The sequence below is a fragment of the Rhinolophus hipposideros genome (assembly GCF_964194185.1).
Source record: "Rhinolophus hipposideros genome assembly, chromosome: 5".
Taxonomy (NCBI): Eukaryota; Metazoa; Chordata; class Mammalia; order Chiroptera; family Rhinolophidae; genus Rhinolophus; species Rhinolophus hipposideros.
The window spans coordinates 16,587,229-16,614,774 of record NC_138051.1 but is presented as its reverse complement, the minus strand read 5'-3'; the positions used below and the strand labels follow the sequence as shown (position 1 = coordinate 16,614,774).

At 34.9% G+C, this 27,546-nt stretch overlaps 1 protein-coding gene across 1 annotated transcript in view; it reads left to right on the top strand.

Annotated features, from left to right (window-relative positions):
- The window catches only part of TTC6 (tetratricopeptide repeat domain 6), a gene marked incomplete at both ends in the record, with an annotated part of 195,629 nt that overhangs the window by 105,219 nt on the left and 62,864 nt on the right, over positions 1 to 27,546 (top strand). The window contains one exon of the mRNA XM_081048294.1: positions 11,091 to 11,195. Within this exon, the coding sequence (XP_080904420.1) occupies positions 11,091 to 11,195 (105 nt within the window). The remainder of the gene's footprint in view (positions 1 to 11,090; positions 11,196 to 27,546) is intronic.

The following is a 27,546-nucleotide window of genomic DNA, read 5'->3' as shown; positions in this document are numbered from 1 at the left end:
AGGAAAGATGATATAGGAGCATTTGTGACAACATGGATGGATCTCGAGAGTATAATGCTAAGTGAAACAAGTCAGACAGAAAAAGCAGAGAACCCTATGATTTCACTGATATGTGGTATATAAACCAAAAAGAACAAGACAAACAAATGAGAAACAAAAACTCATAGACACAGACAATAATTTAGTGGTTACCAGAGGGTAAGGGGGTGGGGGGTGGGTGGCAAGGGTAAAGGGGATCAAATATATGGTGATGGAAGGAGAACTGACTCTGGGTGGTGAACACACAATGGGATTTATAGACGATGTAATACAGAATTGTACACCTGAAATCTATGTAAATTTACTAACAATTGTCACCCCAATAAATTTAATTAAAAAAAAATTGGAAAGCAACCTACTGAATGGGAGAAAATATTTTCAAATCATATATGTCTGATAAGGGGCTGATATCCAAAATATATAAAGAACTCATACAACACAATAGCAAAAAAAAAAAAAATACAATCCAATTGAAAAACGGGCAGGAGATCTGAATAAACATTTTTCCAATGAAGACATACAGATGGCCAACAGGTACATGAAAAGATGCTCAGCATCACCTATACCAGGGAAATGCAAATCAAACCACACCTATTAGAATGGCTATTATCAAAAAGTCAACAAATAACAAGTGTTGGCGAAGATTTGCAGTATAGCCACTATGGAAAACAATATGAAGATTCCTCCAAAGATTAAAAGTAAAACTACCATATGATCCAGCAATCCCACTTCTGGGTATTTATCTGATTAAAATGAAAACATTAACTCAAAAAGATGTCTGCACCCTTATGTTTATTATTTACAATAGCTAAGATATGGAAATAACCTAAGTATCCTTTGATGAATGAATGAATAAAGAAACTGTGATATGTATATGTGTGTGTGTGTGTAAATAATTCAGCCATAAAAAAGAATGAAATATTGTCATTTATGACAACATGGATGGAACTGGAGGATATTATACTAAGTGAAATAAGTCAGACAGAGAAAGATAAATAGTGTATTTTCTCACTTATATATGGAATCATAAAAACAAACCCACGCTCATAGATATGATTGCCAGAGACAGGGTAAAATGGGTGAAGGGAGTCAAAATGTACAGACTTCCAATTATGAAATAAGTAAGTCAAGGAGGTTTAATGTACTGCATGGCAACTACAGTTAATAATACTGTATTGCATATTTGAAAGTTGCTAAGAGAGTAGATCTTAAAAGTTCTCATCACAAAAAAAAATAATCTGTTACTATGTATGGTGATGGACTTATTGTGGTGGTCATCACATCATTATGTTTTATACCTGAAATTAATATAATGTTATATGTCAGTTATATGTCAATAAAAATGAATAAGCAGAAAGGAAATAGAAAGTCTTAATAAAGAAATTAAAAATATAGAGAAGAATCATGAAAATTTTAGAATTCAAATAGATAATAATTGAAATAGAAAGCTCAGTGGATGGGCTCAGAAGTAGAATAGAGGAGACAGGAAAGAAACAGTGAACTCAAAGATAGAACAATAAAATGTATCCAGTGTGAACAACAAAGAGAAGTAGACTGAAAAAAAAATAGCAGAGACTCAGAGATCTGTGGGAATATAACAAAAGATCTAATATTTGTATTATTGCAGTCCTGGAAGGAGAAGAAAAAGAAGGGTGGTGGTGGTGACTGAAAATGTATAGAAAGAAATAATGGCTAGAAACTCCCCCAATTTGGGAAAAGACTTATACATATTAAGGAAGCTGAGAAAACCCCAACCAAGAAAAATCTAAATAAAACTGTACTAAGACACTTAGTAGTAAAACTTGTGAGAATAATGACAAAGAAAAAACCTTGAAAGCAGCAAGAGAGGAACATGTTACATAGGATAAAAACAATTTGAATGGCAGTAGACTTGTGATCAGAAGCTATGGAGGCCAGAAGCAGAATGTTCAGTGGCAGAACATTTTGCAAATGCTGAAAACAAAAACAAAAACAAAGAAACCCTGTGAGCCCAGAGTCTTGTATCTCTAAAAATAGCCTTCAGGAATGAAGGAGAATCGAGACATTTTCAGATGAAAGAAAAATAAGAGAATTTGTTGCCAGCAGACTTACCCTTAAATGATGACTAGAGAAAATTCTCTAAACAGGAAGAGAATAATAAAAGACATCTTTGAATACCTAGAACAAACAAAAATGTGTAAAGCAAAATTATGGGTTAATGCAATAGAACTCTCTTCTCCTTTTGAGTTTTCTAAATTATGTTTATCCATGGAAGCAAAAATTTTCATATTGTTAACTGTATATACAAGAAACGTTTAAGACAATTATATTATAAATGGGGAAGAGTAAAGAGACATAAAGGGAGGTAAGGTTTCTATACATCACTTGAACTGGTAAAATGATGACATCAGTAGATCTTATATAATTATGTTTGTATAACGTAATACTGACAGCAAAATTAAAAAGCTATACAGAGATACACTCATAAAACCATAGATAAATAAAAGTAGAATTCTGAAATATATCCAAGTACCAGGAAGGCAGGAAAAAGAAAACAGAGAAACAAAAGAAATCAAGAACAAAGAGAAAACAAAAAATGAAGTGACAGACTAAATCCATAACTTAAATGTAAATTGTCTATATAAACCAATTACATGGCAGAGAATGCATAGTGAATTAAAAAACATGACCCAAATTAATAGTATTTATAGGAAACTGACTTTAAATATAATGATGCATGGAGGTTGAAAGTAATAGGGTAAAAAAAATACTTATCATGCAAACATTAATCAGAGAAAAGCAGAAGTGACTATATTAGTATCAGATAAAGTAGACTTCCAAGCAAAGAAAGTTATCAGAGACAAAGAGGGACATTATGTTATGATAAAAGTAACAATGCACCAAGAAGAATAGCAATCTGCAAAAGTACATGCAACAAACAACAGACTTGCAAAACATGTGAAGCAAAAATTGAAATGAGAACTAGGCAGTTCCACAATTACAGTCGGAGACTTCAACACCTCTCTCTAAATAATTGATGGCACATTTAGAGAGAAGATCTGCAAGGGTACAGAACTCAATAACTCCATTAACCAATAGGATCCAATTGAAATTTATGGAACACTACATCCAACAAAAGCAGAATATACATTCTTTTCAAGTTCCCACAGAACATATTGCAAGATAGAGCTAATCCAGAATACAATCAAACCAAAGATCAATAACAAAGGTAAAGAAAAAAATCTCAAAATGATTAGAAACTAAACAGTACAGTTATAAATAACCATGGATTAAAGAGGAAGTCTCACGGTATTAAAAAAAAATTACATTGGAAATCAAGTGAACTGAATTAAACTGAAAATGCAACACATCAAAATTTGTGAAACACATCTAAAGAAGTTCTGAGAGGGAAATTTATAGCACTAAATGCTTACAATAGAAAAGAGAATGTATCAGTCAATAGTTTAAGTTCCCACTGAAACAACCAAGAAAAAGAAGAGCAAAAATAAACCTAAAGCAAGCAAAGGGAAGGAATAATAAACAGCAGAAATTATAAAATTGAAAACAGAAAAACAATACAGAAAATCAATGAAACAAAGAGCTAGTTCTTTGAAAAGATTAGTAAAATTGATCTCTAGCAAGACTGATAAGGACAAAAAGAGAAAAGACAAATTTATCAGTATTAGAAATGAAACAAGAGCTATCACTGCAGACTCTGCAGACATCAAAAGAATAAGGGAATACAATGAGCAGCTCTACCCACATAAATTTGACAATTTAGATAAAATGGAGCAATTCCTCAAATAATACAAACTATCACAATTCACTCAATATGAAATAGATAATTTGAATAACCCTATGATTATTAAGGAAATTGAATTCTTAATTAAAAAAGAAATCCTCCCCTCTCATCCCTCTGGAAAAAAGTTTGACAGTTATTTATTTTTTTTAAACTGAACGTGGGTCTGCTACTCAGCAATGAAAAAGAAGGAACTATTGATATATGCAACTACAAGGATGAATCTTCAGAAACTTATGCAGAAAAAGAGAAGCCAATTCAAAAAGAGTGCACACTGTGTGATTTAATTATATAACATTCTTGCAATGACAAAATTGCAGAAATGGAGAACAGATTAGTAGTTTCCAGGGTTCCAGAGTGGGGGTGGAATGAGTGTGTCCATAAAAGGGCAACACGAGGGATCCCTGTGGTGACGGAAATGTTCTGTATCTTGACTGCATCAATGTCAGTATTTTGTTTGTGATGTTGTGCTATAGTTTTGCAAGATGTTACCTTTGAAGTAACCTGGGTAGAGGACAGATGGGATTATTTCTTAAATCTACATGTGAATCTGCAATTATCTCAAAATAAAAAGTTTAATAAAAATTGTAGTTATTGAACCAAACAAAAAGAGAAAGAGAAATTAAACTTAGTTAAAAAGAGAGTATTAACTTTTAATTTCTATAGCTAAAAGAGAATGTATTAAATGATAGTTTTTACAACTAAAAAAGTTTGTTGTAGTTGAAATCTGAAACCACATCAGTGGCTTTTTCATACCTAATACGTTAAAATATATTAGTTTATTTTGCATTTAGAATGAATTTTTTTACCCATTCACGATTGTGTAACTTTATGCACTATTATTTGGAAAATATTGTTCATCAAGGTATGTAGATCTTCAATGCTGACACATTTCACTATATGTATAGATAAAATATTAAAACATTTTTAATATTATAGAAAAATCTTTTAGCATTGGGAACCTGGCAGCTCATGGTGAGGGACACAAATTTTCCAAAATAATTTTTCATTAGTATAAATACTCTCAATTGTTTAATTTGAAATAAGGTTTGCTTCATTTATTTTCAGGAAAATGCTTGCCACGCACCCAAGTCTGAATAACCGTAGTTTGATGTTTGTCTGCTCAAATATAAATAGTGGCTAGTTCAGTTAACATATTTAACAAAAGCATACATGCTTTTCCTTAAAACCACTATTCTACTTCACTACAGAAACACTTTGTGTACTTCTCACTTAGTCACACTGAATATTAAAAAGGTATATACTTAAAAGTAGAGATTTAATAAAATTAACAATTTTTCCTGCTTCCTGACAGGAGTTTTTAAGGTGCTGCTGCCTTGATTCATGCTATGGTATCATGATTTTTACCCAATATTTTTTTTTACATTGTCAGTACAAATTTTAATACTACAGTGAAAATGGCAAGTAACCTCTTAGTGTGATTAAGGAAATAGTTTTCACGTGTGGAAAGGGTCTTGCTAGGACTCTTGAAAAGGTCTTGAGGCTATGTTTGGAGACTGTTGTTTGTCCATATGTTTCATTTATATGATGCTCAACTTACCCTTGAAATTACCGTGTTTCCCCAAAAATAAGACCGTGTATTATATTAAGTTTTGCTCCAAAAGACACATTAGGGCTTATGTTCAGGGGATGTTTGCCTGAAAAATCATGCTAGGGCTTATTTTCCAGTTAGGTCTTATTTTCGGAGAAACATAGTAACGTGCATATCCATCTCCCTTAGTGAAGAGCATATTCTGACCCTGGGTCTTCAGTATTGAACATGACTTGTTGTATTGGGTTGCAATATACATAATAACTAACCATAGGGGCTGTGCAGGTGCTGTTACACTAAATTAATCTAGGTTGCTTTATAGTTAGTAGTTCAGTTTGCTGTGCAGTCTCTACTCTCCTGTCAAGTTCTAGCAGCCACCAACCCTGCTGTTTCTAACCATTTTCCTAGGTTTCCTCTTAGGAAGTTCTGAACATTGCTGGAGAAACCAATTTACCATGATGAATATTTCTTCCCCACTTTAATTTGATAAATTCTCTCCTGAAGGTGCATCTGTGCTTTTCCTCGAGTGCAAAGCACTTTTCTTTAGTAATAGATTTCCCTCTCTTCCCATTTAGAGGCTTGTATCTCACTTACTTCTACAGGTGTAATTATATTCTGGATGCTTAAGCTGCTGGAAATCTACCCGTTACACAGAAGGAATTACTGTATTGGATGTGACTTTAGAAGCATTTATTTATCCTTTAGCAAGGGCTTCCTGGCTCTAGGTATGTACAGCATGAAGTGAGGCAGTGTGCTCAGCAGAACAGGATGAGTGAGGCAGAAACTTAATTTTGGATTCCTGTATTGGACCAATTAACATGGCAACTTCAAAATCAGACTTTCTCTAAATACTCTGGGGATAGATAGAAAATGTGATCAAGTGTATGGAATATGAGTAAATGAAGTATATCTGACTAGAAATAAACGTGGCCAAGACTCAGGGTCACTTTATAATTGTGAATCTTTATTTGCTGTATTTGGCCTTTGTATATTACTCTGGAAAGTCTGTGTAACACCCGCACTACAGGAGATGTCACTGTTAAGGGTTGATAGTTAATACTAGAGTAATACTTGCAAGTTGATGAGTTAAAAGAATTTGAGTTCATTTTTCTGGTTGAAAGAAATCTTTTTGGAGAAAATACATAGTCCAATTAAATGTTATTAAAAGTCAGTGAAAATATTAAAGAAAACATAATTACCAATAGTTACAGGCATAACTCATTTTGACTGTACTTCACAGATAATTGTGGGGTTTTTTTTAGTTTTTTTTTTTTTTTTTTTTTTAATATTATAAATGTTTGTGACAACCCTGCTTCGAGCAAGTCTATCAGTGGCATTTTTCCAACAGCGTTTTTGTTCACTTTGTGTCTCTGTGTCACATTTTGGTAATTCTCTCAATATTTCAAACTTTTTCATTATTATTATGTTTTTTTAATGGTGATCTGTGATCTCTGATATTGCTATTGTAATTATTTTGTGATGCCATGAAATGAATGCCTTATAAAACAGCAAACTTAATTGATAGATATGTGTTCTGACTGCTCCACCGACCTGCCATTTCCCCATCTCTCTCCCTCTCCTCAGCCATGATAATATTGAAATCAAGCCAATTAACAACCCTACAATGGCCTCTAAGTGTTCAAGTGAAAGGAAGAGTCAATTGATGTGGCAAATTTCATTGTTGTCTTATTTTAAGAAATTGCCTCAGCCACCCCAGCCTTCAGCAACCACCACCCTGATCAGTCAATAGCCATTAACATTGAGGCAAGACCTTCCACCAGCAAAACCATTACAACTCACTGAAGGCTTAGATGATGGTTAGCATTTTTTAGCAATAAAGTCTTTTAAAGTTAAGGTATATACGTTGTGTTTTTTTTACATAATGCTATTGCATACTTAATAGACTACAGTGTAAACGTAACTTTTGTATACATGAGGAAACCAAAAAATTCATTTGACTAGCTTTATTGCAATATTTGTTTATTGCAATATTTGTTTATTGCTGTGGTCTGGAACCAAATCCACAACATCTCTGAGGTATGCCTGTATTGTTTTATTGATAATGAACTTTATTTTTTAGAATTGTTTTAGACTTACAAAAAAATTACAAAGACAGTATGGAGGTTTCCCATATACCACATATACTGTCTCTCCTATTATTAATAGGATAATAGAGGGTTGAATAGTGGCCTCAAAAGTCCTAACCCGTATCTGTGAACGTAACCTTATTTGGAAATAGAGTCTTTGTAGATATAGGGAAGAATCTTGGGATGAGATCATCCTGGATTTAGGGCAGATCCTAAATCCAGTGGGACTGGTATTATAAGAAAACACCATGTGGGGGCGGCCAGATGGCTCAGTTGATTAGCGTGCGAGTTCTGAGCAACAGGGTTGCTGGTTTGACTCCCACATGGGCCAGTGAGCTGCTCCCTCCGTGACCAGATTGAAGACACCAAGCTGCCACTGAGCTTCCGGAGGGGCAGCCCAATGGCTGAGTTGGTTAGAGCGTGAGCTCTCAACAACAAGGTTGCCGGTTCAATTCCCGCATGGGATGGTGGGCTGCGCCCCCTGCAACTAAAGATTGAAAATGGTGATTGGACTTGGAGCTGAGTTGCACCCTCCACAACTAGATTGAAGGACCATGACTTGGAGCTGATGGGCCCTGGAAAAACACACTATTCCCCAATATTCCCCAATAAAAAATTTAAAAAAAGAGAGAGAGAATACCATGCGAACACACCAACCCACAGAGAAGAAGGCCATGTGATGGAGGCAAAGACTGAAATGATGCAGCTACAAGCCAAGGATTACTGGCAACCACTAGAAGTTAACAAGAGGCAAGGAAGGATTCTTCCCTAGAGCCTTTAGAAGGAGCACGGACCATCCCCTACACCTTGATTTTGGTGTCCAGAACAGTGAGAGAATATATTTCTATTGTTTTAAGCCAACCGGTGGTAATTTGTTATGGCAACTCTAGGAAACTGATACATTACAATAGTATATAGTACATTTTTTAAATCAGTGAACCAATATTCATACATTACTATTAACTATTAACTAGGCCTCATTCAGGTCTTTTTAGTTTTTACATAGTGTCCATTTTCTGTTCCAGGATCCCATCCAGGATACCAATTATATTCAGTTGTCATGTCTCCTTAGGCATCTCCTGGTTGTGACAGTTTGTAAGACTTTCATGATTTTGATGACTGACAGTTTTGGGGAATACTGGTCAGATATTTTGTAGAATGTCCCCCAAGTTAGGATCTTCCTGATGTTATTTTGGGAGGAAGACTGCTGCGGTGAAGTGCCATTTTCATTACATCATGTCAAGGGTACATGTTATCAACATAAACCATCACTGTTGATTTAACCCAATCACCTGCCTAAGGTAGCGTTCGCCAGGTTTCTTCATTGTAATGTTTCTCTTTGTTCCCCTTTTTCCATACTGTACTCTGGAAGGAAGTCACTGTGTGCAGCTCACACTTAAGGGATGTGGAGTTGTGCTCCATCTTTTTGAGGTCAGATTATACTCAAAAAATTAATTTAAATTCATCTATGCAGATTTGTCTATTCTTCCCATTTATTTATTTAGCTATTTATATCAGTATAACTCAGATATTTGTTATACTTTGAGTTACAATTCAATACTATTTATTATTATTATTTTGCTAAAATTGTTCAAGCTTTGGTCATTGAGAGCTTCTTCAGTGGGCTCCTATGTCCCTGTGACATTCCCCATCATTGTGGGATTTTTTTTTTAACCCTTTCATGATTTCTGGCAATACAAGATGTCCCAGGCTCACCTTGTGCATTTCTGGCCTCAGTCCATAGAATTAGTAATTTCTACAAGAAGCCCTGCTTCCCTTTAATAAAGAATGTAGTTAGAAACCAAGATCTGGGTATTAGGTGTGCTTGTTGCTACTGGGGCATCGTTGCTTCTAGGCTGACACAGCAAGGAAATATGTCTACTAACTGCTGTAAGTGCACACATTTAAAAATATTTCTATCTGTGACCATCTGTATCTAAATTAAGCTAAACATGAGTTCAGACTGATGTCTCCAATTCTAATCCATTACCACATGGAGCATTCTAGCCTCCTCCCTTGCTTATCTTTAAACTCTCACTCCAACAGTGCCAAACCTGGCTTCTACTGTCCCCGTCCATTTACTTAATTGTTCAATTCCAGTATAGAAGTGTTCACATATACCGTGTTTCCCCGAAAATAAGACCTACCCCAAAAATAAGCCCCAGTTAAGATCGTCAGCCAGACAGATGCAGTTAGTACAGAAGAAGATGACATGACTGTATTTGAATAAATGTAGACAGTTGTACATGAAAAAATAAGACATCCCCTGAAAATATACCTGAATGTGTCTTTTGGAGCAAAAATTAATATAAGACCCAGTCTTATTTTCGGGGAAATATGGTAGAACTATCAGAATTATTAACCTTTGGAACACAATTTCATTAACTAAAGTACAGTGCTATGTGTAGTTTCTTTTGCCTTTAGTTTTATATGCTCCACTCCTTTCCAAGTTACTAAGGTCAGCAACTTTCCCCCCACCCCCTTAGAGTGGTTGTTTCACACATTTATAATACAGTTAGATTGTTTTGTTACATTCTGCATTCCCATACTGGGATTCCTCTTGATCTCCTGAACAATTTTTTTTTAATTTGCATACATTAAGTTTACTCTTTTTGTTGCAAAGTTGACAAATGCATAATGTCACGTAGCCACAATTCCAGCATCATACAGAATAGTTTCACCTCCCTAAAAATTCCCCTATGCCTGATTAATTTTTATTTGGAAAAAGTTTTTAAAAACCTAATAAATAAATACAGAAAGCAAACTAACACACACTTGGGGACATGTTATCAAGAATTTATGTTAACATTTTATTATACTTGTTTCAGATTTATTAAAATAAAATACAATTTTTAAATAATTTAATTACGTCCTCTTGTACTTCTTCCTAATTCCATTTCTTCTCTTTCCTTACCCAGGGGCAGTGACGGTTACAACTATGGTCTTTCTAGTCTATGATTTTATACTTTACTAAATATATTTGTGACCCTGAACAATAAACACTATAGTTCTGTGTGTTCTATATGCATTTATGTAAAGACACTAGTTTTTTTTACTTGCTTATTTTACTAAAACTTGCTTATTTTACTCAGTACTGTGCTTCTAAGCTCCATCTAAGGTTTATAATCTTTGTGCTTGAATGGCTTTATTATTTAGTTATATAAATATGCCACATTTTATTCATTGGTTTCTCTATTAATGGACATTGACATTGGGCTTTGTTGTGTTTTTTTTTCTATTTCATATGCAGTATGAACATCCTTGTACCTCTTGTATCTTTTTATCCTTGTACCTTGTATCTCTTTATGTGCATGTTTCAGAATTTTCTTAGACTATAGAGCTGGAAGTGAAATTGCTGTATTATGTGGCATGTATATTTCTCTTTTACTAGAAATTGCCAATTTAACTCCACTGTGGTTCTACTAATTTCCCTATATCCTTGGCATTACTTGGAATTACTGACTTTACATTTTTGCTAATCTGTTGAGTATGAAAATTTTTCCTAGATTTTCAGAGGTTGTGGAACTAATCACTTCACTCTCTAGGAAGCTAGATACAATTTTGATGAGAGCTTGGGTTTTTACCCTAGTGACCATTTGTTAGTTTCTAATAGCTTTTTATGTTATTTTCAAAGGTGTATGCTTATCCAGGATTTACGAAGTTGTTCTGGAATGTAACTTTGCCCAAATTCTCTGTTCCAGTATCTGTCATGAAGGAAACCCTATATCCAAAATATGAGGTAACACACTGAATTATTTTCTCTATTGCATTTGTTGTTTAATAATTAAATTGTATAATTAAATGTTATTGGACAGTTGTTACATAAATTGCCAGACAACTATTGCCATAATTAAGAATGATTGGGTGGCATTCTAGAAATTATATGTATGGTAGATAATTATTATAGGTACGTATTATATATATGTCCATATATACAATATACTTATAAGCCTATGTGTACATTTACGCACATATACTTATATATTATATGTATTTCTAAAAACCATGTTATTTTAACCAGTCAAGTTTTCTTTTTGAAAGGATATTTTATTTGACTGAGTTTCCAAGATATAAAACTACTTGGGTTGTTCAGAAGTGCTTCGTGGTATTTTTCATTGGATTTTAAAAATGCAATTTTGGTTAATTTAATGTTAAAAAAATATTGACCAGTACCAAATACAATCCTTATTTTTTTTCTTCTTACTTTAAAGAGTGTTTGCTTGCTTTAATTTTATGTTATACTGATTATTTTAAGTATTATAAAAATCATTTCTGGTCAAGGTGGCGGAGGAGATAAATGCTGCGTTCGCCTCCTCTCATGACTACATCAAAATTACAACTAAACTACAGAACAACCATAACTGGGAATCGCCTGAATCTAGTTGAACCCTAGCCTTACAACTAAAGACATACAGGAAAAGCCACCTCAAGACTGGTAGGAGGGGCAGAGACAGGAACAAATGGTCCCACACCGCATGTGGTGGTCTTAGGGAGACAAGCAATCTAGATGCAGAGTTCCAAGCACTGGTTATAAGGAAGCTCAGTGATCTCAGGGAAAACTTCAACAAAGAGATAGGAAACATAAAAATGGCAATGGAAAACATAAAAGAGAACCAGTCAAATAAAGAATAAGGTAATTGAAATGAAGAATACATTACAGTGACTCAACAGTAATTTAGATAAAGTAGAGAATTAAATCAGTGATTAGGAAGACAAGGTAGTAGAAAAAATCGGGAGGGCTATCTCAGTTACAGAGGTCCCACCCTGAGGAGTGAGGGGTACCAGGCCCACACCAGGCTCCCCAGCCCACAGTTCCATTGTTGGGAAGAGGTCCCCACAATTCCTGGCTGTGAAAACCAGTGGAAATTGTCTCTGAGTATGATGGGGGGTGGTTAGAGTCACAGGCATTTCTCTTAAATGGGTCTGTGCACAGACTCACTAGCTGATGGACTCACTCACTCTGAGCTCTAACACTGGGGCAGCAGCTTGAAAGGTTCCAGGGACATAAAGATAGGAAATAAATTGTCTGGATGCAGGGCAAGGGCTGAAGGGGCAGCTTTCTCTCAGGCAGAAGTGCTAGCAGAATTCATTTCTTTTTTAAGCCCTCTTCCTTCCTAGCATTCAGATACAGGTGACCACCATATCTGAGTCTCTCCATCAACCTGGCTAACACCATTTGTCCATCCCACCCAACTTTTGATCCCACATAAGCGTCTTCCAGTGGCTTTTCCATACAAGTGGCCTGTCTTGGCTTATTCTGTGGACTTTCCTAAAATCTCTCAAAGGTTTACAAAACCCAAACAAGCAGCATCTGGCTTTGGCATGTCCTGTACCTCTTGTTGAGTGGCTCAAATCCTGGCACTAGTGTTAGCAGGCCTTGGTTTGCAGCTTAGCCTCTCAAGGTACCTCTAAGCCCTACATGGTCAGCAACCATCTGCAGATTGCTTTGTGGCTTATGCCAGGTGGCCCTGGGCAGGGCACAGGCTGTGGCTGAACTTGACCTGCAGCAGAGCCCCTCCCAGGAGGCCCTGAGGTTGGCATCCTGGTGGCCAGCTTCTGACCTATCCAGAGGATCACCTGGCTGCCTTCAAGGGTGTACACCCAAAGGGCAGACTGAGCAGGCGCCACAGCCCCACTAAAGTGAATCCTGCTCCATAGGGTCAGCTCCTGCACAACAGCTCCTCCACTGTAGTCATGGCTAGTCCTCACAACCAATCATCCTGAAGATCAATCCCTCCCTTTGATGTGCCAACAGCAACCAAAGCACAGTTACAACAGGAGAGCACAAATAACCCACACAAAGGACACACCTGGAGCACGTGGATCAGGTGACCAGAAAGACTGGGCTCCTGGACCCCACAGGACACCTGCTACTACCTAAGGCCACTTTACCAAGACTGGGAGATACAGAAGCTATACCTAATGCATAGAAACAAACACCAGGAGGCAGCCAAAATGGGGAGACAAATAAACATGTCCCAAATAAAAGAACAGAACAAAGCTCCAGAAAAAGAACTAAACAAAATGGAGACAAGCAATCTACTAGATTCAGGGTTCCAAACACTGGTTAGAAGGATGCTCAGTGATCTCAGGGAGAACTTCAACAAAGAGATAGGAAACATGAAAATGGCAATAGAAAACATAAACGAGAACCAGTCAAATAAAGAATATAGTAACTGAAATGAAGAATACATTAGAGGGAACCAACAGTAACTCAGATGAAGTAGAGGATTAAATCAGTGATTTGGAAGACAAAGTAGTAGAAAACACCCAATCAGAAGAGAGAAAAAAAAAAGAATCTGTAAGGGGAATGGGGTTGGTAGAAGAGGGTAAAGGGGGTCAAATATATGGTGATGAAAGGAGAACTGACTCTGGGTGGTGAGCACAGAATGTGATATATAATAAGAATTAAAAGAAAAAAGAATCCAAAAAAATGAGGATAGTTTAACAGGCCTCTGGGATAACATTGAGCATACCAACATTCACATCATAGAATTATCAGAGGGAAAAGAGAGGAGCAAAGAATTGAAAACCTATTTGAAGAAATAATGATGGAAAACTTTCCTAACCTGCTGAATGAAATAGACATAAAGGTCAAAGAAGCTCAGAGAGTCCCAAACAAGATGAACCCAAAGAGGCGCACACAAAGACACATCATAATTCAAATGCCAAAGGTTAAAGATAAAGAAAGAATCTTAAAAGCAACAAGAGAAAAGCACTTAGTTACATACAAGGGAGCTCCCCTAAGACTATCAGCTGATTTCTCAACAGAAACTTTGTAGTTGAGAGGGATTGGCATAAAATATTCAAAGTGATGAAAGCAAGGATCTATAACCAAAGATTTCTCTACCCAGAAAATCTATCATTTAGAATTGAAGGACAGATAAAGAGCTTCCCAGACAAGAAAAAGCTAAAGGAGTTCATTACCACCAAACCAATATTGCAAAGAATTTTAGAGGGACTTCATTAAGTTGGAAAAAAAAAAGATAAAAAATATGAATAATAAAATGAAAATAACTACATATCTATCAACAATCACTTTCAATATAAATGGATTAAATGTTCCCATCAAACACCATAGGGTGGCTGAATGGATAAGAAAACAAGACCCTTACATATGCTGCCTGCAAGAGACTCACTTCAGATTGAAAGACACAAAGTGAAAGAGGCAAAAGGTATGTCATGAAAACGAAATTAAAAAAAAAAAAAAGCTAGGGTAGCAATACTTATACAAATACTAATACTTATACCAGACGAAATAAACTTTAAAACAAAGGCTATAACAAGAGACAAAGAAAGACCCAGTAATCCCACTTCTAGGTATTTATCCAAAGAAATCCAAAGCAATACTTCAAGGGACATGTTCATCCATATGTTCATTGCAGCATTGTTTACAATGGCCAAGATGTGGAGGCAGCCTTGGTGTCTGTTGCTGGGAGAATGGATAAAGAGGAAGTGGTACACGTATATAATGGAATGTTGCTCGGCCATGGGAGGGAATGGGCCCTTGCTATCTGATGCGGCATGGATGGACCTGGAGGGTACTGTGCTGAGTGGAATGTCAGAGGGAAAAACAGATGCAATGTGATTTCATTTATATGTGGGATCTGAAGAACAAAACAAACAAAACAGAAACAGACTCATAGATACAGAGAACATTTTAATGGTTGCCAGATGGGAGGGGTTTAGTGGCGTGGGTGAAAAAGGTGAAGGGATTAAGAAGTACAAATTGGTAGTTACAAACTAGTCATGGGGATGTAAAGTAAAGCATAGGGAATATAGTCAACAATATGGTAATAACTATGTATGGTGCCAGGTGGGTACTAGACTAGTCAAGGGGATTCCCTCTTAAATTATATAAATGTCTAACCTCTCAGTGTTCAGGTGTACACCTGAAATTAAAATAACATTGAATGTCAAAAAATTAGAGAAATTGAGAAGAAAACCAAAATCATCTATTTTTCTTTTCCCTCAAGACAATTACTTCCCACTTTTTGATCCATTTTCTTTCATTCTTAAAAATTCTTCTTTCTCCTCCTCTTCTTTTCTTTCTTTTATTCCCCCCTTTCTCTTCTTCCTTTTTTTTTCCTTTTAAATTATATGATGAATGCCATTGTGCATAATTTTTTAATGGTATTTAGGATTATTTTATTTGCATACTATGTTAGGCAGCATACTAAAACTCATATATCAAAAAAGGATAAAACCAAAATGTTAAGTAAATCATGGGGAAAGTATAACAAAAGTAATAGCATAATACACACAGAGATAGGATTAAATCAAAGAAATTTTTTTCATATATGCTATTGCTTGAAATGGGGTCATCAGTTTGCCTCTTAGCTTCTCTGCAAGCAAGGCTGGGATAGAATCACATTGATATTTCATCTATGGGTACTACATGTTTAGAATGTTAATATTGAAAGTTTTACATTTCTTGTATTACTTGACCACCAGCCTCTAGCTGCAGTCCTGTATATCTAGCATGGCATTCATTCCAAAGCCATTCATTCCTCTGAGCTGTTCCCATCCAGTGACTGAGCATAGTGGGGCTTGTTAGAGCTGATCTATTTCTGTTTGATGTGGGATTGTTTTAACAGGCAACTTTGGCTCAAGGACTTTCCATGTGCTTGGGAGAATCTTTCTCAAAACTGCTCTGTAATCTGAAGCTCTTCCTACCCAATCCTTCCTTTTTCTTCCTCTTTCAAAGATGTCTGATGTGCATTATAATCTGAAGGCACCCCCTTCCTACTGCTCCCTCTCTTTTTATCGTCCACAGATGTCCACAGGTCATCTGTAATATGAGTGCAATGTTTTGCAAACTATATGTTTATACAGAATGGCCATGTATTTTTCTGTCTTAGGGAACTTGTTGCAACAATGTTGCCAACCTTTTTTGACATCAGAGGTATTATTCTTTATGAATTTGTACCAACTGAACAAACAGTTAACCATGTTTATTATTTGGAAGAGCTGAAAAGGCTGCGTGAAAAAGTTAGACCACCTGAACTTTTCACCAACAATTCATGGCTCTTGCATCACGACAATGCACGAGCTCACATAGACAGCACTGTCTGTGAGAAAGTTTTGAGCCAATAAACAAATAACTGTATTGGAACACCCTCCCTACTCACCTGATCTGGCCCCCAATGACTTCTTTCTTTACCAGAAGATAAAGTAAATATTGAAAGGAAGATATTTTGATGACATTCAGGAAAACACAGGGAATACGACGACAGCTCTGATGGCCATTCTAGAAAAAGAGTTCCAAAATTGCTTTGAAGGGTGGACTAGGCGCTGGTGAAGAAGGGATATTTTGATTTTACCTGGGCACAATATACGTTGCAAATATTTTCTTTTAGCATGCCAATGATGTTCTACTATTTTCTGGTGTCCATTGTTGTAGTTAGAAGTGATGCTTAAGTATGAATACTTTGAAGATAATCAATTCTCTGATTCCCCCCAAATTGGCTACTTATCAGTTTTTCTCATTTTTTTCCCTACAGTTTCATTATGATGTGTCTAATTGTAGATTTCTTTTTATTTATCATGCTTTGGAATCATTGGGATTTTTGAATCTGTGATTTGATGTCTTTCATCAACTATGGAAATTTTTCAGTAATTACTTCTTCAAATTTTGCCCTGTCCATTTTATCTTTCATTTTCTGGGACTTTAATCACATTATTTGCTACCTTTTTTTCTGCTGATACTAGATTCTGGAAAAATTTCTATCGATCTATCATATAGTTCAGTTTCATGCATTTTTTTTCTTCGAGTTGTGTCTAATACACTGTTAAATGTGTTTACTGTATTTTTTTATTTGGTTTTGTATTTTTCTTTTTAGAATTTATATATTTTTTTCCAAATCTATTATTTTCTGTTGGTTTATTTCTTTGTGTACCTGTCCATCTTTAAATGTTTATCATTGTATTTAAGACAGTATTTTTAGGAAATATTTGAGAACTTAGAAGGGCAGTTACTTTCTCTAGGAAAAAATTTTTGTCAGAACCTGGGACCTTTACCTCTCAGAGACAGCCTGAATCTAAGGTTGAGGCTTTAGTTTCTCTAACCACCCTCACAAAGGTTAATTTTTTTTCTTTTATTCTTAACCTGAGGGTGTAGCCCTGTAGTGTCCTTGTAGCTTTGAATACATGTATATTTTGTATATTTACAAATATATATGTATATATTTTTACATATATATTATATAGTATATACACAAATTTATATATATATATATAAATATATATGCTATCAGGCTTCACACCTCAGGTCGATCAGGTAGATTCTGGCCCTCAATTTCTGTTACCTTTGCACCAAGAAGTTGCACATCTGCAGCTCAGATTTGCAGCTCTTTTTCATTGTCCTATTGAATAATTATGTTTTGAATTTGAATTTCAAACATCCTGAGAAGAAAAGCGTCTTTGAATACTGGACTTACCTTTTCAGGTTCTTGCCTTAGATTTTTGCCCATTATCTCGTCATCATCTTGTTAGTACTTAGCTGCTTTGAAGATTATGTTTTTCATATCACATGTAGCTTCCTTAGTTGTCTTCAGCAGAATTACCTAGCCTACCATAAATAGAAGAAGAAGTCATAGTTGAAGGTAGCAAAATTGTTTTTATTTTCATCTGTATCCTAGCTTTTATTGCATGTATACCAATTTCAGCAATATCCCTGGAATGGAGCAAGAGAATTTTTACACCAAATTTCATGTAAGCAATACTGTAATTGCCCTCTGAAGGCACATTAGTGTGGGCAATATCTTGGAAGGTTCCAAATATGAACTATATTCTCTTTTTAAAAAGCAACCATTGATTGTTGGTAAGTTCCACTGCTTTAATATCTGTAAAATATAATACAGTACAGAAAGTCTTCATTTAACATTGTGGATAGGTTCTGTGACTTTCAAGCAAAATGACTTATGACAAAGTCAATTTTACCACAGGCTAATTGATATAAACAAGAGTTAGGTTCCTTTGGCATCTCATCAATGTTATAAAATGTTATTGAGGACCTGCTGTTTTAAGGTTTTTGTCCTTGTTATTGTCAAAAGTATTCTTTAAAATATATAATAGCTACTATTCCATCGTATTTGAATATTTTGTCTAAGCATATGCAAAATAGTTCCAAAATTTCTTGTATATCATGTAGTTTGTCTTTCAAAAATAATGATGAAAGTGACCAAGTCTCTTTTTGCTTTGTCCAATTATCTTCTTACCTTACATTGTGCTCTAGCTACTTTCTAAAAATGCAACAAAAGAGGATGAACAAAAATTCCGTGCTGTTGATTCTTAAATTACCCATAGCCTTCTCCATATCTGTTCCATTCTCAGTGATAATTACATGAGGCTTTTCAAAGCTGATTTCCTATTGAATAATTTTGTTTTGAATTTGAAATTTTAGTTGTTTGAGACCTAAAAATTTTCAGCAAAGTAAGCAGCAGAATGATTTAATTCATCATGATTCCACTGGGCTGTCAAACTTAGATCTTCTAGTTGTTTCTACATATCCAAATCTCTGACTACAAGAAAAAGACATAGCATGTTTAATAATATAATCATTGTAGCAGTTTACCCTTACAACAGTAAATATACATATATAAAACTTAATTGACTGATAGAGTTTAAATTATAAAAGCATTTAAGATTTTCATTCCAATTAACATTTAATATACTTACTTCTATTTTATAGTGAATAGCCACATTGACATCCAAATGAATTTTTATTCTTAATCCTGATGTTGATATGCTGAATAGATTCATTGCTAACCTGTGACATCACAGGATCCTTGATTACTCCTAAGATTAGGGATGCCAGAAATAACAGAAGTATCCATGTGACTAAAGACTAACGCTAAAGCCAAATTGCCGGTGTTGGCCAAATACTAAGGCTGTAGCTGGGCTTTGTTACATCTCTGGTAAAATGTTTTCTACAAGTCTGCCCTTTCCATTCATTTCTCTTGTACTGTGAAGTAAAAGTGATCATAGGCTTTTTAAAGTATTCCACGCTATAATTTAAAACTTATCTTTTTTTTTACCAGAGTATTCAAGCAAGCAGAATTTTAATTGAGAAATTTTCATCTGAAAGAAAGGAAAGTGTTACTACTTTAAATCAGCAAAGCAGAAGAAGTCTTAAGGTATGTATAATTTTTATTCTGAATTTTGGGTTGGTTGCTTTATCTGCCTACAGCTTAGATATTATTTCTAGTAATCCCAGAAATTATTTCTTGGTGCTTCCTTAGTCTAGAAAATGCCTCAGAGCATTCACTAGTGTCTTTGCTGAGGACACATTTCCTCTTTTTCAAATATGTTGTCTTTATGGCATCAGAAGATGTTATTTACTAACCAATAATAGCAGGATATCTGTTGTGCGTTTTCCTAACATTTCTGGTTTTGTACCCATTTATCACTTCTTGCCTAGGTCTTCAGTGATCAAAGGAATATGTTTATAAATCTTTTGACTAAATGGGGGAATTGTTCATGGTCATGGAATAGTAAAACTAAATTCTCTAAATGGTGATTAGACTCATGCACATGACTTTATTATCAGTATAGTGTATCCAAGTAAGCCAATTAAATAATAACCACAATCGGAGAGAAAAGACAGTGATTGCGAGAAGCAAAGTATAAAATTTATATAATTGGTTTAATAAGGGTCCTGAATGTTATGGCGACAAACCAGAAACAGTTTTATTTTTCTCTCCTGAATGCCTTTCTCTCATGAATGCCATAGTCCTTTGCTCCCCTTGATGATATATCTTGGGAGGCGAGTCCTACATAGTAGAGAGTCTTCGTGCCCCGGGACAAATCGACTCCCTGTTCTAGTCAGTTAACTGGGTTAAATATGTGTCTATGCCTCCTCCCACACAGTCAGGTAATACTGACTTTTATTTTTTTGTTTTAGAGGGGATAATGTATATTTTATGTAGATCACCTTTCTTTTTTTTTTTTTTTTTTTTTTGCTGTTTTCACTATGGCACTTACTAAATAATTGCCCGTTTGTATATTTGCTCTTTGTGTTCCTCACCAGCCTGGGGTCATATCATTCTTGTTCACTGTTTTATCTGTAGCACCTAGAGTAGTGACCATCACATAAAAAATAATTGAACCAACGAATGACACTTTTCTAGTTTGAATGCCATTCGCACTTTTTAGACCTCTGTGGTAGCACTACTTACACCTACATGTCAGATAATTTCCATTTTCAGTAGCTGCTTCTTCTAGTCCATCTTCTCTCCTGCCCCTTGCTATACTCTTAAAACACAGGTATGTTATGTCACTCATGTCTCAACAAACTGAGTAACTCTACCTACCAAATAAAGTCAGAGTGCTTAACTAAGTCTCAGAACCTGGCCTCAACGATATTTTCTATCCTACCTCCATTGTACTTCTGCCTCCGTGTCACCTCCATGTATCCTGTGTTCTGCCTGCACCACAGTCCCTGGGGATCCCAATCCCAGCACGTTGACACGTCTCAGTGCTTGCTTAGGCTACTCCATTGGTTTGGGATGTTCTCAACCTCCTTGCAGTCCGTGGAAATACTGCTATCTTTCACAGGTCTGCCCTGAAGCTAATTCTTTAAGCAGTTTGTGCAGTTTCTTTCCCATTCAGAATTGACCTCTCCCTCTCCTATGTTCCTTTGCACCTGATTCATGCCATCTTTGCAGTCATTGCCACAGCCACTTTGGATTGTAGTCATTTCTTTTTCTTTTCTTTTTTTTTTTTTGTAGTCATTTCTTTATATCTGTTTCCACCATCACACTGGTCGAGGACATGGAACATGTCCTTTTTTCTTTTTGGGCTTTCTACTTTATCTAGTATAGTAGAACTTTCTAACTCTTTTAATATAAGAGCTCTCATAGTAAGTGATGATATTTGTGTGATCTTATAGAGTAAAAGTGTGAGGTTACTCATGATTAGAGGTGACAGGCACACACACCTGTGCCACTTGTATTAACTAGAAAGCTTAGCAGAGAGAATCTTTCACATGACAGGTACCAGGTAAGTGCTTGTTGTATCCAGTTGAATTTTAAAAAATAAGATAGTTTCCATTTATTATCCACTTTTCTAAATTAATTGATGGATTTCAGTTCTGCTCCTCTCTGTGAATTCAGTGACTTCACAATCAGTAAGAACCTGTGCTTTAATTAGTATTTCTGCATTTTGTTAATTTACCTAAACAGTTACTGTTAGTCAACTGTCATATGATATTTTAGCTTACACATAGATTCTGCAGTCAATGTATAATTATCATTTTATCATTTCAGTTTCTTATCTTGAGAAAATCCTCATCATTTGACAATATCCAAAAGTGTTTCAGCACACAATCTCCACAATTAAAGGTATGATAAATTTTCGGTTTTTATTATTCAAAAGAAATGTTTATTTTTCCAGTAATGATCACCACCTATGCTTTTTTTATTGCTTTCCTGAAATAGTGTAGTCAGTTAATTCGTCTAGAGTTGATTGAAAGTTTGGATTCAAGTGTGTATTCGGTAGCTCATATAAGACTGTGGTTGGTGGTACCAATTTCAGATTTTCAACAGCTCTTCAAGGTTTCTCACACTTATAGTTTTTATTATAAATCATGGTATATTATAAATCAAGTCATTTATAATACTCACCTACACTTGCATTGGCTGACAGTTTTAAATCATTTCCATGAACACTATTCCGGTTTGATCTTGAGCTTCATAATATTCTATGAGAAGCAAAGTGAGAGGTATTGCCCTTGTTTTATACATAGAAAAGCTGAGGTCCAAAAGTGATAAGTGGCAGAGCTAGTACTTAAACCCACACTTCCTCTTACCAAATGAAATATACTTTCTTCTTTATCAAGAATCCATAAGCATTTTTGAGAGGCTAGTTTTTATTTTCAGTGGCATTGACATCTAGCTCCCAGGGTTTTTGTTTGTTTGTTTGTTTGTTTTGTTTTCTTTGAAATCTGAGTTAGTTTCCTTGATTCTCCACATTAATTGCTTCTAACTTGCTTTTAACCCACCTAACATTAGCTTGTTTCCTATTTCATTTCTGACATTCTCCTTTCTTACTGACTCTTCAATTCCTCTATTTTATATCCCTGTACACTGACACTATTTTAAAGATTTATCTTATTGACATATAATTGACATATCACATATTAATTTCAGGTGTACAACTTGATGATTTGATATTTGTGTATCTTGTGAAACAATTACCACAATGTCTAGTTAACATCCCTCACGACACATAGTTACACATTTGTTTTCTTACGATAAAAACTTTTAATATCTACTCTCTTAGCAATTTTCAAGTATACAAGACAGTATTTTAACTATAGTCACCATGCTGTGCATTACAACTCCAGGACTGATTTATTTTATAACTAGAGGTTTGTACCTTTTGGATGGCTGTCACCCATTTTGCCTATCTCCTACTCTCCAGCTCTGGCAACCCACCGATCTGTTCTCTGTATCTATGAGTTAAAATTTCTTTAATTAATTTATTTTTTATCCCACATATAAAATATTTGTTTTTCTTTGTTGGAGTGACTTATTTCCCATAATGTCCTCAAGGTTCATCCATGCAGTTGCAAATGGCAAGAGTATCCTTCTCATGTATGGCTGAATAGTATTCTAGAATATATACACACATCACATGTTCTTTACCTATTCATTGGCCCTTAAGTTGTTTCCATATGTTAGCTATTGTTAATAATGTGACAATGGGACTGCAGGTATCTCTTCAAGATCCTGATATCCCTCCTTTGGATAAATACACAGAAGTGGAATTGCTGGGTTATATGGTAGTTCTATTTTTAATTTTTTGAGGAACTTCAATACTGTTTTCCACAGTGGCTCTACCTATTTACATTTCCACCAACAGTGCATGAGGCTTCCCTTTTCTCCATAGCCTCTCCAACATTTGATGTCTCTTGTCTTTTTGATAATAGCCATCCAGACAGGTGTGAGGTGATACCTCATTGTGGTTTTGATTTGTATTTCCCTGATGGTAAATGATGTTGAGCATCTTTTCATGAACTTCTTTGCTTATCTGTATGTATTCTTTAGAAAAAATTTTCAATTCCTCTGTCCATTTCTTAATCGGATTTATTTTTTTTCTGTTGAGTTGTGACAGTTCATATTTTGGATACTAACCCCTATCAGATTGATGGTTTGCAAATATTTTCTCCCATTCTGTAGGTTGCCATTTCATTTTGCTGATTGTTTATTTTGCTGTGCAGAAACTTTTAGTTTGATGTAATTCCACTTGTTTATTTTTGCTTTTCTTGCTTGCGCTTTTAGTGTTATATCCAAAAAAATTATTACCAAGACCAATATCAGGAGTTTTTCCCTATGTTTTCTTCTAGTAGTTTTATAGTTTCAGGTCTTATGTTTACGTCTTTAATCCATTTTGAGTGAATTTTTGTGAGTAGTGTAAGATAGAGGTCCAATTTCATTCTTTTGCATGTGACTATTCAGTTTTCTTAGCAGATTTCTTAGAGACTATCCTTTCCCCATTGAGTGTTCTTGGCTCCCTTGTTTAACATTAGTTGATATATGTGTGGGATAACTTCTGAGCTCTTGATTTTGTTCCATTGATCTATGTATGAGTTTTTATGACAGTATCATGCTGTTTTTATTACTATAGTTTTGTCATAAAGTTTGAAATCAGGAATTGTGATGCCTCCACCTTTGTTATTTTTTTCTCAGGATTGCTTTGGCTGTTTGGGGTCTTTTGCAGTTCCATACACATTTTAGGGTTGTTTTCTATTTTTGTGAAAAATGCCATTGAACTTTTGATAAGGATTGTATTGAATCTATAAATGGCTTTGAGTAGTATGGACATTTTAAACTACTAATTCTTCTGATTAATGAATTTGAGATATCTTTCCATTTATTTGTGTCTTCTCATTTTTTTTCATCCAAGTATTGTATTTTTCAGTGTACAAATCCTTCGTCTTCCTGGTTAAATTTATTCTTAACTATTTTATTATTTTTGATGCTATTGTAAATGGGATTACTTTTTTTGTTTCCTTTTTTCAGCTAATTCATTATTAGTGTACAGAAGTGCAACTGATTTTTGTATGTTCATTTTGTATCCTTCAACTTTACTTACTCATTGATTAGTTCTAACAGTATTTTGTTGCAGTCTTTGAGAATTTTCTCATATAAGATCATAGTTTCCATTATTATCTTGACTTTCGTTCCTTCTATAGCAAATCTGTTGAGAGTTTTTTTTTTTATCATGAAAGGATGTTGGATTTTGTCAAGTGCTTCTTCTATACCATTGAGATGATCCATAGGGTCTTTACCCTTCATTCTATTAATGTGCTGTGTCACATTTGTAGATTGTGTATGTTGAACCGTTCTTGCCTCCAAGGGATAAATACTGTATGATCATATTGTATGATCCTTTTTTTTTGACAATAGAGATTTAGGATTTATTGTTTTCAACACTTTTATATACCATCACATTCAATTTAATTCTATCCTTAAGGCATCACATTTTTACAGATGAAGAGAAATGGCTTGTCCATGATAAAACATAGCTGGGAGTTTGCAAATTGGAATTTTTAATCCATACCTTCTCCCAAATTCGGTATTGGCTCCTGATTATTTGGGTCCTGCCTTCACTTCTTTCATTTTCCTTTGCGTTTTAAAAAATTCCTGGTTTCTTGAAGAATGGTAAAATCCATTGATAGCTTTCTCTCTTAAAAAAAATCGTGTTGTTTCTATCCATTGCCACTTGCCTGAGAGTTGTCTGAAGTTGACTACTTTGTAAATGCCCCAGGCCAGCTGGGAATGGCTGATGAGTATGTTCTGATTTGTGGGCTGGTAGAGTAGGGGCAAGACATACATGTTCACATGTAGTGTACAAAACCAATACATCTCTCTCGTGCTTCTGTTTATTCCTTAATTACAAATATTTATTGCTTGCTTCCTATGTGTCAAACAATGTACAAATAAGGATACAATTATAAACATTACAGAAATGGCCCCTGTTCTTTCTCTTTCGAAGCTTACATTCCAGAAGGGAATACAGACAAAAGCATTAAATGTACAAATAAATAGTTGCAGGTTTTGCTAAGTCCTACAAAAATCATAAAGGACTCATGTAGAGAATTTTGGAGTAATAAGGTGAAGGCCTCATTGAGGAGATGATGTTTTTAAACTAAGAAATGCAAGAGAAGTGGATATTAGTCATGCAGAGAATCCAGGCAGAGGGGACATTTTAAATGCACAAAGACCCTGAAAGTAGATAAAAGGGTACAGCTATTCTGTTCAATATGGTTGCTACCAGTCAGTGTGGCTGTTGGGCACTTGTAATTCAGCTAGTTCGTATAGAGTTCGTATAGTTCATACTTACACTGTAAGTATGAAATACATATCAGGTTTTTTATTTTCTAATTTTTAAATTTTTAAAATTTTTTAATTAGTTTCAGGTGCATAAGACAAAGTAATACTTAGACGTTTATCTTTTATATCCCTCACATTGTGTGAACCCCCCTCCCCCCATCCACTATCCCTCTGAAATCGCACACAGCCATTACATTTCCACTGTCTCTATTCCTAATGCTGTACTCCGCTTCTTGTAAGTACATACATATATATATACATATGTATACATATATATACATATATATATATATATATATACATATATATACATACATACAAACTTGTAGTTGACATTCATTATTGTTCAGCTTCAGCTTCAGGTGTACAGTGCAGTGATCAGGCATCTACATCTTCCCTGAGGTGGTCTCCCTAATGAGACAAGTGTCCATCGGATACCCTACAAAATCTTTACAACATTATTGATTACTGTATGATTCTTTTAATGTTGAATTTGGTTTGCTAATATTTTCTTTTCTTGATAAACAAACAATATGTATGTGTGTGTGTGTGTGTGTGTGTAATGGAATATTAGTCATAAAACAGAAGGAAATCCAGCCCTTTGTAAGAGCATAGATAGACCTTGGGCCATTATGATAAATGACAGAGAAAGGTAAATACTGTCTTGTCACTTATACATGAAATCTAAAAAAGCTGAACTTATAGAGACATAGAGTACAATGGTGGTTGCCAGGGGCAGGACTGGGGAGGGAGGAATGGGGAGATATTGGTCAAAAGATTCTGGAGATCTAATGTACAGCATGGTGATTATAATTAACAGTACTATATTATATACTTGAAGGTTTTTAAGAGAGTAGATCTTAAATGTTATCAACACACAAAAACAATAGTAATTTTGTGAGGGGATGGAGGTGTTAACCAACCTAATTGTGGTAATCATTTCACTATAATACATATGTTATTACATTGTATACATTAAAGTTACATATGTTATATATTGATAATACTTCAATAAAGCTGGAAAGAAAATAAAACAAAAACCCAAACCCATTCTGGTAGTTGTGCTTTATAGTTATAGATTCTGTCAGTGATTCCTTGAAGTATTCTACAGATCTGTATGTGGCCTCTCTGTGTAGTTCATATCTAGACAGAAGTAGGAAATATGAGTGTCTTAAATTCTACTTTTCTTCACGTACATGTTTTCTTAGTATATACATGTATTCATATTTCTTGATATTTACATATATACATATGCATATATTCTATTATTTATGTACTTTTCTATTCTAATTACATATTGAGTTAATATAGTTTCTTTTTTTATTAAATTTATTGGGGGTGACATTATACAGATTTCAAGTGTACAATTCTATAATACATCATCTATATTTGCACTGTGTGTTTACCACCCAGAGTAAGTTCTCCTACCATCATGATATATTTGATCCCCTTTTCCCTCTTCTACTACCCCTCGTCACCTCTTACCCTCTGGTAACCACTAAACTGTTGTCTGTATCTATAAGTTTTGGTTTGTTTGTTTGTCTATTCCTTTGTTGCTTTCAGTTTTATGTATATGCCACATATAAGTGAAGTCATGTTGTTTTTAACTTTTTCTGTCTGACTTATTTCACTTAGCATAATAATCTCAAGATCCACCCATATTGTCACAAATGGCAGTATTTCATCTTTTTATGATCGAGTAATATTCCATTGTGTTTATGTACCACATCTCCTTTACCCAGTCATCTATTG